This window comes from Coregonus clupeaformis, chromosome 19 (genome assembly GCF_020615455.1).
Source record: "Coregonus clupeaformis isolate EN_2021a chromosome 19, ASM2061545v1, whole genome shotgun sequence".
Taxonomy (NCBI): domain Eukaryota; kingdom Metazoa; phylum Chordata; class Actinopteri; order Salmoniformes; family Salmonidae; genus Coregonus; species Coregonus clupeaformis.
Window position 1 is genome coordinate 44,415,021 of NC_059210.1, and position 17,339 is coordinate 44,432,359.

Sequence of the window (17,339 nt, forward strand, 5' to 3'; positions counted from 1 at the left end):
GTCCACCAAACCAGACTTTATTTACCTCAGTGGCTATGGAAGGAGAAGGGGGAGAAAACACACATCCATACGAGAACTGGGGAGAAGGAACAAACTTAACCACTGGAGCAAGAGACTGGACAGGTGCACAACACAGGTATCTTTTGGTTATCACTACGGCAACAGCTTCCAGGAACAACACAATTATTACATCTTACAGTTATTCAGAAAATAAGGAAAAGGAATAAAAAAAACAATATGTACATAACTGCCAAGTGGTACAGTATTTGGAATTTCAGTACAGAAGAAAGATCATTGGTATTGTGGTAAACATTGGTCAGATATAGAGCTAAAGGTAAAACAGAGTTAGTCAGCATCCTTTGGAAGGTTAGCCTGGGTGACAGACTGTTTCTGTGTTCAGTATCACTGCATGGCTACATAGCTACATGGCTAAAATCTGTGTGGCTACATGACTACATGGCTACCCAGGTACATGGGATACGTGTCTATGTCCCTACATGGCTACATTGTTGCCTGGCCTATAGCAGAGACAAACATGGCTACATAGCTGCGTTGCTAAGTGGCTACATGGCTACATTGTTGGCTTAAAGCGGAGACAAACATGGCTAAACAAGCCAGCGACACAAGAGCAGAAACATACTGGTACACAGACCTGTGTAGGGTTTGGGGCTAGATACAATCCAACCTGCCATAGCATAGTTATGCAGGATCTTAAGTATAGAAGTATCTTATCTTTGTAGTATCATTGTAACTTCTTTGTATCTTTGTTTAGAAACCACTGTCCACATAGTAATACATTACTGAGTAAATACTGGAGCCCCAAGTATCTCTTTGTTAACATCAGAATATAAGGTCATGTTATAAACAGCATCATGGGTGTTATAACAGTTTGTTGTTATTAAAGTATTACAAAATACGTTAGCAGCCAACTGGACGTTCTCAAAGACTGAGATGGAAGAATCTATCTGGTTATAAAGACATTGACATTGAGGAGGAAAACATTTCAACCACTCTACACACTGCAATGGCTCTGAAGTAGTTCCCTACTGAGTACTGTACACTAGGGGCTGGGGTTTGGTTCCCTACTGAGTACACTCCTACTAAGTGCACTAGGGGCTGGGGTTTAGTTCCCTACTGAGTGCACTAGGGCCTGGAGGGTTTGGCTTTGAGAAGTGCTCCTCCATCCTAGTATAATAGTAGGTTTTGGTTTTCATGGAGGTTTCAGTATACAGTCACCAGTAGCCTGGTGAAGAGGCAGATACAGCATTTCTGATACAGTCACTCTTTCTTCCCAACAATCAATGTTACATTATCAAGTAAACTTTTCAAGTTGTTTTTGTGGGATTTATGCATCGATGTTACAGTGTTATTATGTCTTTGGGTTGTGTTTTAAAGCATTCGATATTATCATAGTTATTACTGTTTTTGTTATCATTATTACTACAGTAATAGTATTACAGTTAGAGAACAAAAAGACTGTGGATAGAAGGAGGAGAGAGAGAGAGAGAGAGAGAGAGAGAGAGAGAGAGAGAGAGAGAGAGAGAGAGAGAGAGAGAGAGAGAGAGAGAGACTGTTAGAGTGTGTGAGAGAGAGTTAAGTGCACACAACATCCAAAGTTTTCATCAGTATAACGTCAGTAACTATCAGTGAGTATGGTCCGTCAGAACAGAGGCAGTCTCAGGGGAGACTGAGTCGACCATATAAAAGCTACATACTGTACATTAATGTACTCCTCACACCATTTAACATTGTAATAATGGAACTATCAATTATTGGTCAGAAAGCTCAGATCTCTCAAATCCAGAGAGGTTTCTTTAGAACTAGCATTATAGGAACTCCATATGAACAATCAATATTTACATCATAAGGTTTCAAAACAGACTTTGTGTCTGGCATAAGGAACAGAAGAGAAACTAGTACAATACTACGACCAAATTAAAAACAGTTCAGTTGGCCTGAGTATAGTAGACATTACATTACACAACGTATTGGTATTTACTAGAATAAGAAGAAAAGGCAACATCTTACCTAAACTTCACATCATAAAGCCTACATTATGTTCTCATACACCACAAAATAACACTTGTCTTATCAAAGCATACAATGACCGTCAATCCATAATATTCATATTCATTAACATTTACTAAACACAGACAGGGTTGTGTGGTGTTTGGTTAAAGTTGTTGTGACATATATTGGTCGAACGTTATCAAAATAGCTTCTTATATGACCTCTCACATAAAGGACAAAGTGGACTTAGCTCAGTGCTATTTGGCCTACTATCCACATAAGGAGCGGTCAGTAGATGTGCAGTAGAGTCATCATTGGCTTGAGAAGGTTGAGGTCTGCTTCAGCACCACGTAGACCAGTCAGTCTATTGATACACACCAGTCTCAGTTCTACTCTTCACTGTATGGTCTGTACTGTGGTTTGGAAACGAAAACCACCATGTTGACAACACAATCCACGACATGTAAGGTTTTGGTTACGAGCTTTGGAATCCAAGCCAGTCTTTGCAGAAGCTCTTTGTAAAGAATATTTTTTATTTTTGTTTTCCGTAGCTGCTTTAGTTTCTTTCAGTTTTCTTTTACTTTGAAAGAACGTTCTATACACTAAAACGTCTAACAGTTTGATACTTGCACTAGTAAAGTCTTTAAACAGAAGTGGGAGGGGCACATACTGTTTCCTGGTTCTCCAGATTCTATTGTCAGAACAGGGACATCTGTTGGCATGGAGGGGTTAACTCCTGAGGTATCGGCTGGAGGAGAGGAGGGGAGAGGAGAGAGGGAGGAACAGAGGAGTGGTGTCTTAAAGCTCTAGAGGAGGTCTGCCCTGTGATGTTTTCGGGCTGAGTAGGGGGTGAGGTACACTGGTAGAATGCTCTTTGGCTTCTGTGGCATCCGGTTGGTTCATTGTTGTGAGTGACAAGCACTTGGTTCATGGCTGTGTGCGTTCTCTCCCCTGTCCTCTTCTGCCTTTCCCTCTATCCTGTTGTGGGGTCGACTCTGAGGCTCCTTGCCCTCTTCTCCTTGGCCCGGCCATTCTGAAACCACACCTGCACTACCCTGCGTGGGAGCCCCAGCTGCTGTCCCAGGCCCTCGCACTGCAGGGGGCTGGGGGTGGGGTGCTCCCTGTAGCAGGCTCTGAGCTTGGCCACCTGCTGGGGGGTCATCTGTGTACGCTGCCTCTGCTGCTGTTGCTGTCTCGGTCCATGCCTATCCACACTCTCAGACAGACTTGGACTGGTGTTCTGGTCACAGTCTTGAATGTTGAAGCTCGCCATCCCATAATTGTATCCCAGAGACAACAGATTGCTATGGTTACCCTCATGAGCTTGGTCAGACGAAGGGAATATTTTTACTGACAGACCTTCTTCCTCCTCCTTTTCCATGTCGGGTTCGTTCAGGTTAAAGGTCAAATCTGTTTTCCCAGAAATGTATTTTCTCTCAGTGGGGACGACCCCGGGGCTTGGGGAGGGATGGAGGGAGGGAGAGAGAGAAGGATGGTGGGAGAGAGAGGGAGAATGCTGGAGGGAGAGTGAGGGACCCTCCCTGTCTCTGTAGGATCCATGGTTGTGAGAAAAGCTGAAGTCATCAGCAGAACCTATCTGATGAGACAGGCCATAGGCAGGTCTGTCAGTCTGGGACCAGTGGCGGGCCCTAACATGGGAGTCCAGGGCACTTTGAGCCTTGAACAAAGCCCTACAGAACGGACAGCGCCTGTGGTTGTCACCCAGACCCACACCTAAACCTCCTCTCCCCAGGGTCTGGAGCTGGCCCTTCCTCTGACGAGCCCTAGTGTTCTGGAACCATACCTGAGGAAGAACAGACAAACACAGCATTATTACATGTTATTACACAAAACATGATTCAGCATTACAAAATTATATAAATGTTACTATGAGAATGATAAAGTACCTGCACCACACGTTTCTTCAGGCCTGTGTCACTGGTGATGCCCTCCAGTACAGAGCGGGTTGGGTTGGCGTTCAGACTGTAGCGCTGGTACAGAACCTCTAGCTGCTCTGCACTGATGGTGGTCCTCTGGCGCCTATCCCTCCTCTGCTCATCCCCCTCTCCCTCCCTCTCTCCCCCTTCCTCTCCATCACCGGCCAACACATCACTCATAGGCCTAACCTCTGTCCCTTCCTCCAGCCTACACTTCAGAGAGGGCAGGGCTGGACGGGGAGCAGAATGTGTGTTTGTGTATAGGGGTAGAGCTGAGCTAGGAGCAGAGTGTGTGTTGGTGTATGGGGGTAGGGCTGAGCTAGGAGCAGAGTGTGTGTTGGTGTATGGGGGTAGAGCTGGGCTAGGAGCAGAGTGTGTGTTAGTGCATAGGGATAAGTGTGGTTGGTGGCCGGATGATAACAGGGACTGGTACTGAAGCATAGACTGGAGGGCTAAGGGCTGCATTAGACCAAGGGGGAGGAGAGAGGGGTCTATGGGGAAGGGAAGAGGGGGGAGGTTGGATAAAGGAAGCAGGGGCAGGGGGACTTGGGGTAAGGGGAGAGGGGGCATGGAGAGTTTGGGCTGGTGTATGATAGTTTGAGAGGGGTCAGGGCAAGGGGTGGTTGTCGTTGTGGTACTGTCCTGCTCTGAAAGTGGTTGTGGTTGGGGGGGGTGTGGAGGAGGAGAGGGTGTTGTTGAGGCTAGGGCTCTGGCTTGGGCTGGGAAGAGGGAATTAACTGGGGCTTGGTCTGGGGACAGGGTTACAGATACGGATGCTGGAGGTGGGGGCACAGCTGGGTCTGGGTCTACGGCTGTTGCAGCTGGGGTAAGGGCTGGGACTGAGGTTTGGGAGACAGAGAGGGATTGGGCTTGGTCGAGGGTTGAATCTGAGGCTGGTGCTGGGGGTAAAGGTGCAAGTGCAGGTGCTGAAGCTGGGGTTAGGGGTGCAACAACAGTAGTCTCAGTGTCCCCCGGGGTGAAAGGTGAGAGGGGGTAGAGGCGGTCATACTGCAGCCTGTAGTGTCTGGAGAACCTCTCCAACACTACAGGAGGGATCATCTGGCGGTGAACAAACTCCTGGTGGCTCTTCAGGATCAGAGAGTCAGAGAACAGCTTCCCACATTCTCCACACTGCTTCTCCTCCTTCTCCAGGCATCCCTCCATCTCTCTGTTCTGCTGTCTCTGTCTGCTCTGAGTGCTTTGTAGGGCCAGCTCCCAGCCGTATCTCTCCAGCAGAACTCTGAGGGCCTTCTCTGCTCTTTCCTTCTTCTCGCTCTCCTGCATCTCTCTGTCCCTCTCTCCATCTCCCTCAGGAGGAGAGGATGGGTTGTACTCTTTCTCTGTCTGGTGGAGGGGGGAGTCACTGTCAGCGGTCTCAGCCTGGGTCTCACATTTTGGGGCCTGGGCTGGAGACTGGATGCTATTTGTCTCTGTCAGTGGAGAGGGAGGTTCAAGCCTCTCTATCTGGGGGTGTTGGTCCGAGGTGGTCTGAGGGGAGACAGCTGAGGTGGTCTGGTTCATAAGGGTTGTGTTGGGGTTGAGATGCAGCCCTCCAGCGAGGTAGAAGGACAGGAGCATCTGCTGCTGTAGAGAGAACAGGCTGTCTGGGGATAATGGGAGGGGAGGGAAGAGGTTCCCCTGTTGGAGACTCTCTGCTACTGAAGGGAGGTGCTGCTTTAGGAGGTTCTGCTGCAGTAAGGGGAGGTGTGGGAGCAGTATTGGACTAAACAGCTGGGGCTGGAGGAGGGCTGTTTGTTGCTGTATCTGGGCCTGGGCTAACTGCTGTTGCTGCTGTAGTATCTGGGCCTGGGCTAATTGCTGTTGGAGTAACATCAGGTCCTGCTGTCCTGCGGATGTGGTCAGGTCCTCTACTCTCCTCCTCTTAGCCTGTTGACCCTCAGCCTGCCCAGAGACACCCACACTCTGCTGTGCTTCACTCAGGGAGGAACAGGGACTTGGGGAGGCAGGGGCTGGTCTGGTGGCAGCTGGGGGGGTTCCCCTGGTAGATGCCTCTCCTCCTCCAGGCGAAGGGCTGGAGGCAGGGGTCTGGGCTTGGACTAAGGATGGGACTGGGGTGTGGGGAGCCTGGGTTGAGGCTGAGGCTGGAGCTGGAGTTTGCTGGGAGTGGGGGTTCAGTGCTAGCTGGGTCCGAGCTGCACGGGCTCGTGTCTGGTGCAGTACAGAACGGAGGTGGATGTCCAGGGTGGAGCTCTGGCTGTAGGCCACCCCACACATTCTGCAGCGGTAGGGCCTGGGGTCAGGGGCCAGGCTGCAGCGGTAGGGGCTTGGTTCCAGGCCCTGGGGGGTGTCAGCAGGACTGGGGCTGGAGTCCTGCAGGGCCCGTCTGGCTTTGGCTCGGTGGAGGTGGGACACAGAGTTATAGTGGACCAGCAGGATGGTTCTCTGCGTGAAGGACTCACAGCAGACTGAACACTTGTAGGGCCGAGCCGGGTCCAGGAACCGCTCCAGAGTCGGGTTTGAGCCCTTGATGAAGGGGCTGGGTTCTGACCCTGTCTCCTCCTCCTCCTCCTGCTGCCCTGAACCCATGTCACTATTACTAACCCCTGGACTGGGCCTCTCCTCCTCATCTGGGTCTTCCTTTTCATCCTCCTCTCCTTCATTTCCTTTTCCTTGCTCTCCCTCCCCCTCCTCCTCATCTTCCTCCTCCTTATCTGTATCTTCTTCACTCATACTCTCCCCGTCCTCTTCCTCCCCCTCCAGGCTGGTTGGTCGTTGGACGTGTGCTCCACTCTGGTCAGGGTGTGTACCCTGTAGGTGTAGGTCCTGTAGGTGTGTGTTGAGCAGGTGTCTCTGCAGGGCCTCTTGGCTGCGGCAGCGTCTGGGGCAGAGGTGGCACTCTGTTGCCGCCCTCATGGCATGGTACTGCCAGTGCAGCTTCAGCTTCTCCTGCGTCCGGAATGCTAGACTGCACCTGCCACAGCGGAACCTGTAACTATGACGATCAGATGGGGGAGGGGCATCACTAGGAGGAGAGGGGGGTAAGGCGGATGAAGGGAGGTGGCTGAGGGAGGGAGAGGGAGGAGTGGGGGGGGGGGGAGGAGAGCTGGGGGACTCTGGGAGGTGAGAGATGTTGTCCTCTGCTGGATGCTGGTCCTCACAGGGAGCGTTGGGCAGGGCAGGGACATCTTTGGCTGGGATCACTTCTTCTTTATTTATATGGGAGTCGTTTGTTTGAGACTCATTTTTGAGGGACTCCTTTGCATTAGAGTCGTTTGTTTTAGAATCGTTTGTTTGAGATTCATTTTTGAGGGACTCCTTTGCATTAGAGTCGTTTGTTTTAGAATCGTTTGTTTGAGATTCGTTTGTGTTGGAGTCATTTGAATGGGACTCCATCTGCAGTGACTCTTTCTGCAGAATCTCTGGCAGCTCCACTGCCACCTGGAAAATAATCCAACAACAAAGGTTTTGAACGTCAGTCTGAACCTATCCAGATGACTGATTGCCTTTATAGTCAGTCAAAACAGTGTCTTTCCTGCTTGATAGTGCAGATGGAATAATAATAGTGATGCTCCTTTATTGTCTACATCACCTCATTCTCCCATTACACGCTTTACTTTAGAATTAATAATAATATGAGATGGAGGGAAATAGAATCAAGAGTGTTTTTAAATCAACCACACACACAGAAAGAAAACACACACACACTTGGCATGGCAGAGACAGAAGAGACGCATGCACATATGCGGGTGCAGCAGTGAGAGAGTGAAGGTCAGGCTTAATCTTGAGAGAGTAATTGGAAAGCGAGGAACATAATGGCCATCATCACCCCAGACTGAATTAATGAACCTACACTACTATCAGAGAGAGAGGGAGAGGGGTGGAGAATGGGGGGCTGTGGGGGCAGAGAGATGGAGAAAGAGAGGATGGGTGGAGAGGGGGTGAGAGAGAGAAAGAGGAGGCGCAGAGAGAAAGATGGAGAGAGAGAGGGGGTGGAGAGGGGGGAAGAGAGAGAGAACAAGGGGTGCAGAGAGAAAGATGGAGAGAGAGAGGAGGGGTGGAGAGAAGAAAGAGAGAAAGAGAGAAGATTGAGAGATATGAAAAGGGAGTGAGAGAAAAAAGGGAGAGAGGAGAGGGTAAGAGAGTTGAGAGGAGAGGAGAGGGAGGGGTGAGAGAGGGATGAGGGGAAAACAGGAAGACTAAAAGGAAGAAGGCAGTCAAGTGAAGTCAGAGAGGGAGACAAAGAGCACTTAGCATGCTGGGTAAAGTAATGGAGGTTGGTGATGTGGAGAGATGAGCACTCTTTGTTTGCTCGAGACACTAAAAGCAAGCTCCTTCAGCTTGATTGCACTTCTGCTAATAAAAGGTAGCTAGAACACACACACACACTTACCGTGCTCATGAGCTTGTCCACACAGTCCTGGGCCACACTGTGAGTGAGTGTGAGGTGACGTCTCAGCTGTGTGTGTACCAGTGTGTCCTGGCACAGTGGGCACTTGGCAGTAGCCTGTTGGTCAGTGGTGTGCTTGTCGGTTCTGGGGCGTTTGGGAGAGAGGGGGCTCTGTGTCTCCTCCAGCCCAGAGAATGATCGCTTGCCTGGGGATAAGGAATCTCTCCTCTCCCCCTCCTCACTGCTTCCATCTAGAAAGATAACACATATGTTAATACACAGCAACATACACAGCAACACACACACACACACACTGATTGATCCAGTATTGATTTTCTATTTAAGAGCCTCCTGGGATTCAGACTAGTTCATTCAGACCGAATACCTGCTATTGACTGTTTAATACAGAGTAGTAGACAGAGTTAGACCAGATTTAGACCAGACAGAGATAGAACAGAGGAAAGGAGGAGTCATTTGAATGGTACTCGGAAGTCTAGTTTCGCTGACCCTCATTAAGCCTAGTCATGGACTAAAAAGCATGGTCAATGGAGAATCTCTATTGACAGTGTCTGGGTAACTGGCCCTGAAAGTTATATTCTGGAATATTACAGACATTTTAGTCATTTAACAGATGCTTTTATTCAGAGTGACTTACAGGAGCAATTAGGGTTAAGTGCATTGCTCAAGGGCACAACGGCAGATTTTTTCACCTAGTCAGTTCTGGGATTCGAACCAGCAACTTTTCGGTTACTGGTCCAAAGCACTTAACCGCTAGGCTACCTGCCACCCTACAGTTCAAAAGCAGTGAGTCGGTAGGTGCTCGTTAGCGTTGTCGGGGTGATAGGGGATGTAACGAGCCTGTGTATTGACAAATCAATTAACCCAATTGACCCCTGACCATAATCAATCATTCCTTCTCTCTCAATCACTCTCGCTTCACACTGCGCCATCTCTCCAAGTTTCTTCTAATTTCTTCTCTCCATTGACTTATCCTAGGCCTGCAGTTAATTTTCTCTATCCTATTTAGAAATTTGGTCTGGACTGATGTACAAAATATGGTCGAAATTCCCTCTCGCCAATGTCTACAATAATCCCATACTTGTTCAGGAGGACTGAACAAGTGCACACTTCAGAGAGAAGGGAATTGGAAAATAGCAGCTGAGTTTCTTACCTATCTCAGGATTGGGACACTTCCTGATGCTGAAGATCGCAGCTAGCTCCTCTCCTTTATTCAGGCTCCTCCTTCTCATAAGCTGCAAGTGGTGAAGCTCCTCCCTCTTATGATGACCTGTGGAGTGGGTGTGACTCAGTAGGTGGAGTTTAGAGCGGGAGGAGTAATTACACAAGACACAGTGGAACGACCAGGAGCCTCCATCTACTTCACTGTCATACTGCTCTAAGAACTAGAGATAGAGGGAGAGAGAGAGAGGGGTGAGGTGGGGTTATACAAGATGTGATAGAAAGAAAGATGTACATAATAAATCTGGTCTCTGTGTTTGATTTGCTGTCTATATCCCAGATATTTTCTACATAATCGTATGGTTCAAGAACAGCAATTATTGTGTTTGTACTGACCCTGTAGACTCTGAGGCTGGCCTGGTGTTGGGAGTTGACGCTGTGTATTTTCAGTTTCTCCAAGCTGGTGGTCTGGAAGTCACACACGTTACACTTCAGCTGGACCAGGTTGCCTGTAGCAACCAATTTCCCAACTTCCTCCCAGTCCACGACCTCCCCCTTCTCCCCTCTCTCCCAGAGGTGGGCAGCCAGCTGGTAGCGGGCCCTGTGTCTGTCTGTCTGGCAGTGCAAGGTGAAGTTAGCTGTGAGGGGGGTGCTGTAGCCACACAGCCTGCAATAGCAGCCTCCGGCCACCAGACAGCGCCACTCAGACTGGGGAAGGGAGCGGGGGGCACTCAGGTGAGACCCAAGAGACTCCAGACTGTCAGAGGAGAAACTGAAACACACCAGGCACCGGAACACACCATGGGACAGTGGAGAAGAGGGAGAGAGAGACAGGGGAGGAGGGGGAGAGGCGGATGGAGAAGGGGATGGTGAGGAGGAGGGAGGAGGAGGAGAGGGGGAGGGGGTCAGGGTTGAATCCGGGGCAACTGGCTCCTCTGCTGTTAGTTGATGCATATCCAAAGACTGCTCCCCATCTAGAACACACACACAAACAGGCCGTGAAAAAACACGCATATAAGCATGGATATAATCAAGTATCGACCTAACTTGATGTGCCAGTGAACAGAGCCCAACAGAACAGTTACTGAGTATGTGTCCGTGTGTGTGTGTAGTCTCTCACCTATGCTGTGTAGCAGTGTGAGTTGAGGAGGTAGACTCCTGCAGTGGGCCAGGTAGTAGCTTCTCTGCAGCTGCAGTACGTTGTGTGTGTGTTTCAGGCGCAGCACATTGTGTGTGTGTTTCTCGCTGGTGGTGTGTATCCGCAGGTTTCGCGCAATGCTGGTCTCATAATCACACACCTCACACCGCCACCTCTTACCCTGGGAGGGGGGCTGGCTGGGGTAGAGCGGTGTGTTTGCAGGGGGCTGCGTGACTTCGGGGTGTGTGTGTCCGTACACCTGATCGCCTGCCGTGTCTCTGACAGTGGAGCTCCCGCTGTGTGTGGAGTGTGTGTGTGTGCTGTGCGCAGGTTGTGTTTGTCCCGCTGCCTGTACATTGCTGAGGTGTTTGTCTGACTGCATGTGTATGCTGAGGTTTCCTTTAGAGGAGGTCGCGTAATCACACACACCACAGCGGTAGGGCTTGTACCCACAGACATAGCTCTCCCCCCGGGACAGACGAGGGTGGGCCTTCCCTGTGCTACAGTACAGACACACACCCCTTGACCCTCCACAAACACAATTCTCTCCCAAGCCCCCACACACACATGAGCCCCCAGACTCTGGGTGTTTTTCTCTGAGGTGGACTTGCAGTGTCTGCTGGGACTTGTAGTGCCAGTTACATTTGGGGCATTTAAGTGTCTTGCAGGAGTTCCGGGAGTGCATCAATGCCATGTGACTGTTCAGTGAGCCGGGAGAGGAGGGTGAGGAAGAAGAGGAGGGAGAGGGGTGGAGGTATTTAGATACAGTCTCTATGTTCTCATCTCCCTCTCTTTCTCGCTCTCCATCTCCCTCATCATCTCTTTCTATTTCCATCTCTCCATCTCCCTCTCTTTCTCCATCTCTCTCTTCTGGATTGTTGTTTGGTTTTAGAACTTTGGCAGTGTCTCCATTGGCAATAAGGGAAGTGTGAGTGGCATCTGCCCTACCATCATCCTTAGCGTGTGTGCTGGTGGACGCAGACAGGGCAGACTGTTGGAGTTTAAAGCTCAGAGGAAAACTAGGACTATTGCCCTGCACTCCTCCTGTGTCTCTCACCTCTGTCTCGTTCTGAGGATAAGGAGAGGAGGGGGAAAAAATGGAGCGCTTTGGAGAGGTGGAAGGAGAGGTAGAGTGCTTTGGAGAATTGGAAGGTGATAATGAGAGCTTTGGAGAGGTAGAGTGCTTTGGAGAATAGGAAGGAGTGATATGGGTGTTACTGTTCAATGTGCCACTGGCTATAACAGTGCTGTAAGCAGAGCTGTGCTGGCACTGTCGAGGTAATAGACTACATTTGGATTTGGTTTGGCTTTGGTTTGAGATGGCCTCTTCCCTTTCCTCCTCCTCTTCCTCTTCCTCTTCCTTCTCTTTTTCCTCTTCTCCTCTGTCTTTGCTGATGAGGGCTGGTATAAGGTTTTTTCTTCCCACTGTTTCCTCTCTGTCATCCACTAGTAACAATCGGTCTTTCTCCTTTAGCTTCTCTTCCTTCTCTTCCTCTTCTTCCAGTGTCACTCCATCCTCCTGTGAGTATACACCCCCCTCCCCTTCTGGGGTCTCCTCTCTGCCTGCGGTCCCCTCTGCACCCCCCTGCTCTGTCTGGGTCAGGTTGGAGGGCTCTTTGGCAGGGGCCGGGGCTGAGGTACGAGAGGGCAACCCATTACAGGGAATCACTTCCGGGGTCAGGAAAGGATGAGATAATGGCTTGGTGCTGATGTCAGGTTCACTATTCTCTCCTCCCTCTCTCCCTCCATCCCTTCCTCTCCCTCCCTCACCGCTGTCCATAATGGCTCCTACAGCAGCCACGCATCACTACCCCACCTGAGAGAGAGAGAGAGAGAGAGAGAGAGAGAGAGAGAGAGAGAGAGAGAGAGAGAGAGAGAGAGAGAGAGAGAGAGAGAGAGAGAGAGAGAGAGAGAGAGAGAGAGAGAGAGAGAGAGAGAGAGAGAGAGAGAGAGAGAGAGAGAGAGAGAGAGAGAGAGAGAGAGAGAGAGAGAGAGAGAATACCCACTAATTATCAAAAACCAGAAAAGAAAGCAATTTCCCAAACCTTCCATAACAAAGCCATCACCTACAGAGAGATTAACTTGGAGAAGAGTCCCCTAAGCAAGCTGGTCCTGGGGCTCTGTTCACAAACACAAACAGACCCCCCAGAGCCCCAGGACAACAACACAATTAGACCCAACCAAATCATGCGAAAACAAAAAGAGAATTACTTGACACATTGGAAAGAATGAACAAAAAAACAGAGCAAACTAGAATCCTATTTGGCCCTAAACAGGAATACCTGACCACTGTGACTGACCCAAACTTAAGGAAAGCTTTGACTATGTACAGACTCAGTGAGCATAGCCTTGCTATTGAGAAAGGCTGCCGTAGGCAGACCTGGCTCTCAAGAGAAGACAGGCTACGTGCACACTGCCCACAAAATGAGGTGGAAACTGAGCTGCACTTCCTAACCTCCTGCCAAATGTATGACCATATTACATTTACATTTGAGTCATTTAGCAGACGCTCTTATCCAGAGCGACTTACAGGAGCAATTAGGGTTAAGTGCCTTGCTCAAGGGCACATCGACAGATTTTTCACCTAGTCGGCTCGGGGATTAGAACCAGCGACCTTTCGGTTACTGGCACAACGCTCTTAACCACTAAGCTACCTGCCGCCCCATATTAGAGACATATACTTCCCTCAGATTACACAGATCCACAAAGAATTCGAAAACAAACCCAATTTTGATAAACTCCCTTATCTACTGGGTGAAATACCACAGTGTGTCATCAGAGCAGCAAGATTTGTGACCTGTTGCCACAAGAAAAGGGCAACCAGTGAAGAACTGTCGTATCGAGTAAATGCTGGCAATTATTGCTGATAAACAAAGGAGTCCGCTCATACTGAACCTTTGATCATAAGTTTTATTCATATCACAAGCTTTCAGCATGAGTTACAGGAGTCAAGATCCCCCGGAGAGCAGTGTTCTCGAATTGTAATGGCTGCTCTAACCCCCTATCCCTCCAGCATATACTTATAAACAATGTGAAAATATGGGTTGCTCCCTCTGCGGTCCAATCACCTGTCTCCCCTGGGGCGTCACCCTACAAACGGCTACTTTTGAACTAAGATAAACATCCCCTTTGGTTCCATTAAGAAAGTCATAATCTTTAATACACTACAGAACAAACACCAACCCATATTTATGTTTATTTATTTTCCCATTTGTACTTTAACTATTTGCACATTGTTACAACACTGTATATATACATAATATGACATTTGAAATGTCTTTATTCTTTTAGAACTTGTGAGTGTAATGTTTAATGTTAATATTTATTGTTTATTTCACTTTTGTTTACTATCTACTTCACTTGCTTTGGCAATGTTAACATATGTTTCCCATGCCAATAAAGCCCTTAAATTGAAATTGAATTGAGAGAGGGGGGGATAGTTTAAAAAAAACAAAAATACTGTGGATAATAAAGGAAGAAATGCATGCACATAGTACTAAATGTTAATTACTGCAACACAATAAACAATAGTCTTTGTCAGGTGAACGTCTACCTCTACTAACTTATAGCTACTCTACTGGCCTTGGCGCTAAAGGTTTTCATTTACACACAGATCAATAACCGAGTCTATCGATAACAAATCTAAAATGATTTACACAATTATTCCCCACTATCTGTCTATCTAGTAGGGAAAACCATTACTTAGGGAAAGTGTGTGTGTGTGCGCGCGTGCGTGCGCGCTGTGTGTGTGTGTGTGTGTGTGTGTGTGTGTGTGTGTGTGTGTGTGTGTGTGTGTGTGTGTGTGTGTGTGTGTGTGTGTGTGTGTGTGTGTGTGAAAGAGAAAGAGAAAGAGAAAGAGAGACAGAGAGAGGTGGGGGGGATACTGGTTAACGGGAATTCGACTGAATAAAACAAATAGGGCCTACCTCCCTTCACCATCTGAGCTGAAAATAGGAAACCGACAGGAAACGTAGATGATTACGTTTGTCAGCGCAGGAAAAACTCCCAAACCTTGGAACTATCGCTGACAGTAGCCTGCAACTGCTGCTGCTAACCAATATAGGCTACACCAGCTAACACAGTCATTATTTAACTGGAATGGTGACTGACGATGTTTATATTACTGTAGCGTACTTCGGTCTTTGTTTAGCCTACTCAAGACAAAACAACCACAACAGCCTATAACCGCACAACGCTCTTCTTTCCATTCAACAGCACAGCCAAACAAATGTGACACTAAAAACGCGCATTGAAGAAACAAACTCATTTGCATTCAGATAAACAATTCGCTGGTCTGTAGTGTAGAATAATTATGTCTAGGCTAAAATTAATTAATATGAATGTCGATTTAACAGGCACCAATAGCCTACAACAACGAACCCCTACAGCTATCATCACCTGGGTTGCATAGGCCAGTGGTTCTCAAACCTCTCCTCGGCTACAACATGTAGCCCTGAACTTGCTCACCTAATTCACTTAGTCCGGGGCTTGATGATTAGTTGACACGTTGAATCAGGTTTGCTAGCTGTGGAATAGATCAAATACATGGAACGGCTGGGGGTTCCCAATGAGAGGTTTGAGGGATATCGCGGACAGTTAAAAACAAACGCAGACTCACATCTGTGCGGCGGTGGCGGCGGCGTCTCTGGACTCCTTGGACTGTATCTGTATCTGTAGTAATCCAGTCAAATAGCGGGTCTACTGAACATCCACATATTCCCTTTGGACCAGAGAGAGTGCAGGAGAGGACAGCCGCAGAGAGAGCAGCATAACAGAGTCCTCCTCTCTGTGTTTTTAAAATCGTCTTCTTAAAGCTATATCTACAGTAAACAGAGGGACGGAGGGGTGTGAGAGGGGGAGAGGTAGAGTGAGGTCTGAACATAGAGGAGAGAAAAACACTTAGCTCTTTATTCTTGCTAATTGGTTTCCTGCAGATGGCTGAGACTACCTCACTGCGCATGTGCAAAATTGCGCAGGCAGCATCAATGGGATGCCAGCGAGGAGAAAGGGAGGGGAGAGAGGGGGAGAGGGACCGAAGAGGGAGTATGTAGGAGACTGAACAAGATACAGTAAAGTCGGAGAAAATAGTGAAGTAATGGAATTATTATTGTAATGTTGATATTAGAAGAAACGGTAAGAAAGGGTTGGAATATAACTGTAAGTCGCTCTGGATAAGAGCGTCTGCTAAATGACTAAAATGTAAATGTAAAATGGAATAATTGGAATAATAATTTTGACACTAAAAAGGCTAAAGTGAAATGTAGATTTATAGGGCAAATATAGTTGAGTTGTGGATATATCGCCTATAGCCCATACACCTTGTATCATAGGCCTACCATCAGTCGCATGCTTGAAATAGAACACATTATTTGCAAGTATTTATTATTTCAATCCACACAAAACTAGAATACTTCTACATTATTAAATAATATTAAATAATACATTTTATCAGCGTTAACCATGGTAGGCTATATCTGCCGTGCTTCAGAGAAATAGGCCAACACTAGACATATTATGACTAAAAGGAGAAACAAAGAATTCTAAAATGTATTCTATTTCTGGTCATAAATGGCTAAGGCCTACACATGTTCTTATGATCCTTTCAGGTTTTTCTAGCAGAAGCTCTCTCTCTCTTTCCTCCGGTCTATTGTCATGATAATTCAATTGTGGATTTCACAATCTGTCGGTCTCTCGAGGCCCAACAGACTCAACGTACAATAACCCTGCGTCTTCACGACAATATTCCATAAACGCACCGTGATTGTATCATTCAAATGTTTATTTGTTTCCACCCTTAAAAACTTAAATAAATAATTGTTTAACAGAATCTGAATTATTATTATGACAGGCTTATTATAATAGTTCATAATAATACAGACTAATATAATATAGGATACTATATTATATAATACAGCCTAATACCATTAATATAATATATAATTATTTAATTATTATTATTTTCATAAATCACATGCTGTAATTACATATCTGATAGTATACGCAATTACAATACAGGATTCATGAACATTTGAATTTGTACTGATTTGTAATGATTATATTTTAGAGAAATGTGTATTATCTGTGTAAAAACTTTTTCACTTCCAGTGCATCTCTTCCTAAGCCTCTGTATATCGTGCATAAAACATAGAGATGGTTATTGTGAAATAATGCATTACAATATTAAAGTAAGCTTACTTACTATGTGAAACGATGTTACGATAAGGGGCATGCATAGAAAATTCTCAAGAAAATTACACCACCTTTGCTTCTATATTCGGTATGTACTCCAGAATTATCGAAAATTGAAAAAATAAATAATAATACAACACAAAGAAAATACTTGTTTTGCTTGGTTCTTAACCACGTTTCAGCTTGCTATATTATATCCATTCCACACATTATGTATTATTCAACATAATGACCTCCTGTGTGTGTGTGTGTGTGTGTGTTTCAAGACGCTTTGCTATGAATGTTCTATTTTTATTTTTTAATTAAACGAAAACGCAAAGTAGGCTATAACTTACTCATTGCAAACCAATTTAAATTATTCAATAAAAACTGCTGTAGCCTAACCTTTTCTGTCCCAGAATGTAAAGGCATGTTGTACTGGGATACAAATATTGGAATTGTCCTCTGCACCACTGTTGTTGCTTATATCAGCATGCAACATAACATGCAACACAATCTCATTGATATCCGGTGAAAGGCTATAAGGCAAAATGACCCA

General features: G+C 47.0%; 1 protein-coding gene across 1 annotated transcript; it reads right to left on the reverse strand.

The window, feature by feature from the left end:
• Position 1: 1 nt before the first annotated feature.
• LOC121531958 (zinc finger homeobox protein 4-like) lies at positions 2 to 15,486 on the reverse strand. The gene is made up of 7 exons (XM_041837555.2): positions 15,231 to 15,486; positions 10,595 to 12,428; positions 9,871 to 10,448; positions 9,467 to 9,698; positions 8,299 to 8,546; positions 3,918 to 7,346; positions 2 to 3,814 (listed from the first exon to the last, which is right to left on the reverse strand). Exons 2-7 carry the CDS (start codon positions 12,390 to 12,392, stop codon positions 2,984 to 2,986), a joined length of 7,116 nt encoding a protein of 2,371 aa, XP_041693489.2. The 5' UTR covers positions 12,393 to 12,428; positions 15,231 to 15,486; the 3' UTR covers positions 2 to 2,983.
• Positions 15,487 to 17,339: the final 1,853 nt, after the last annotated feature.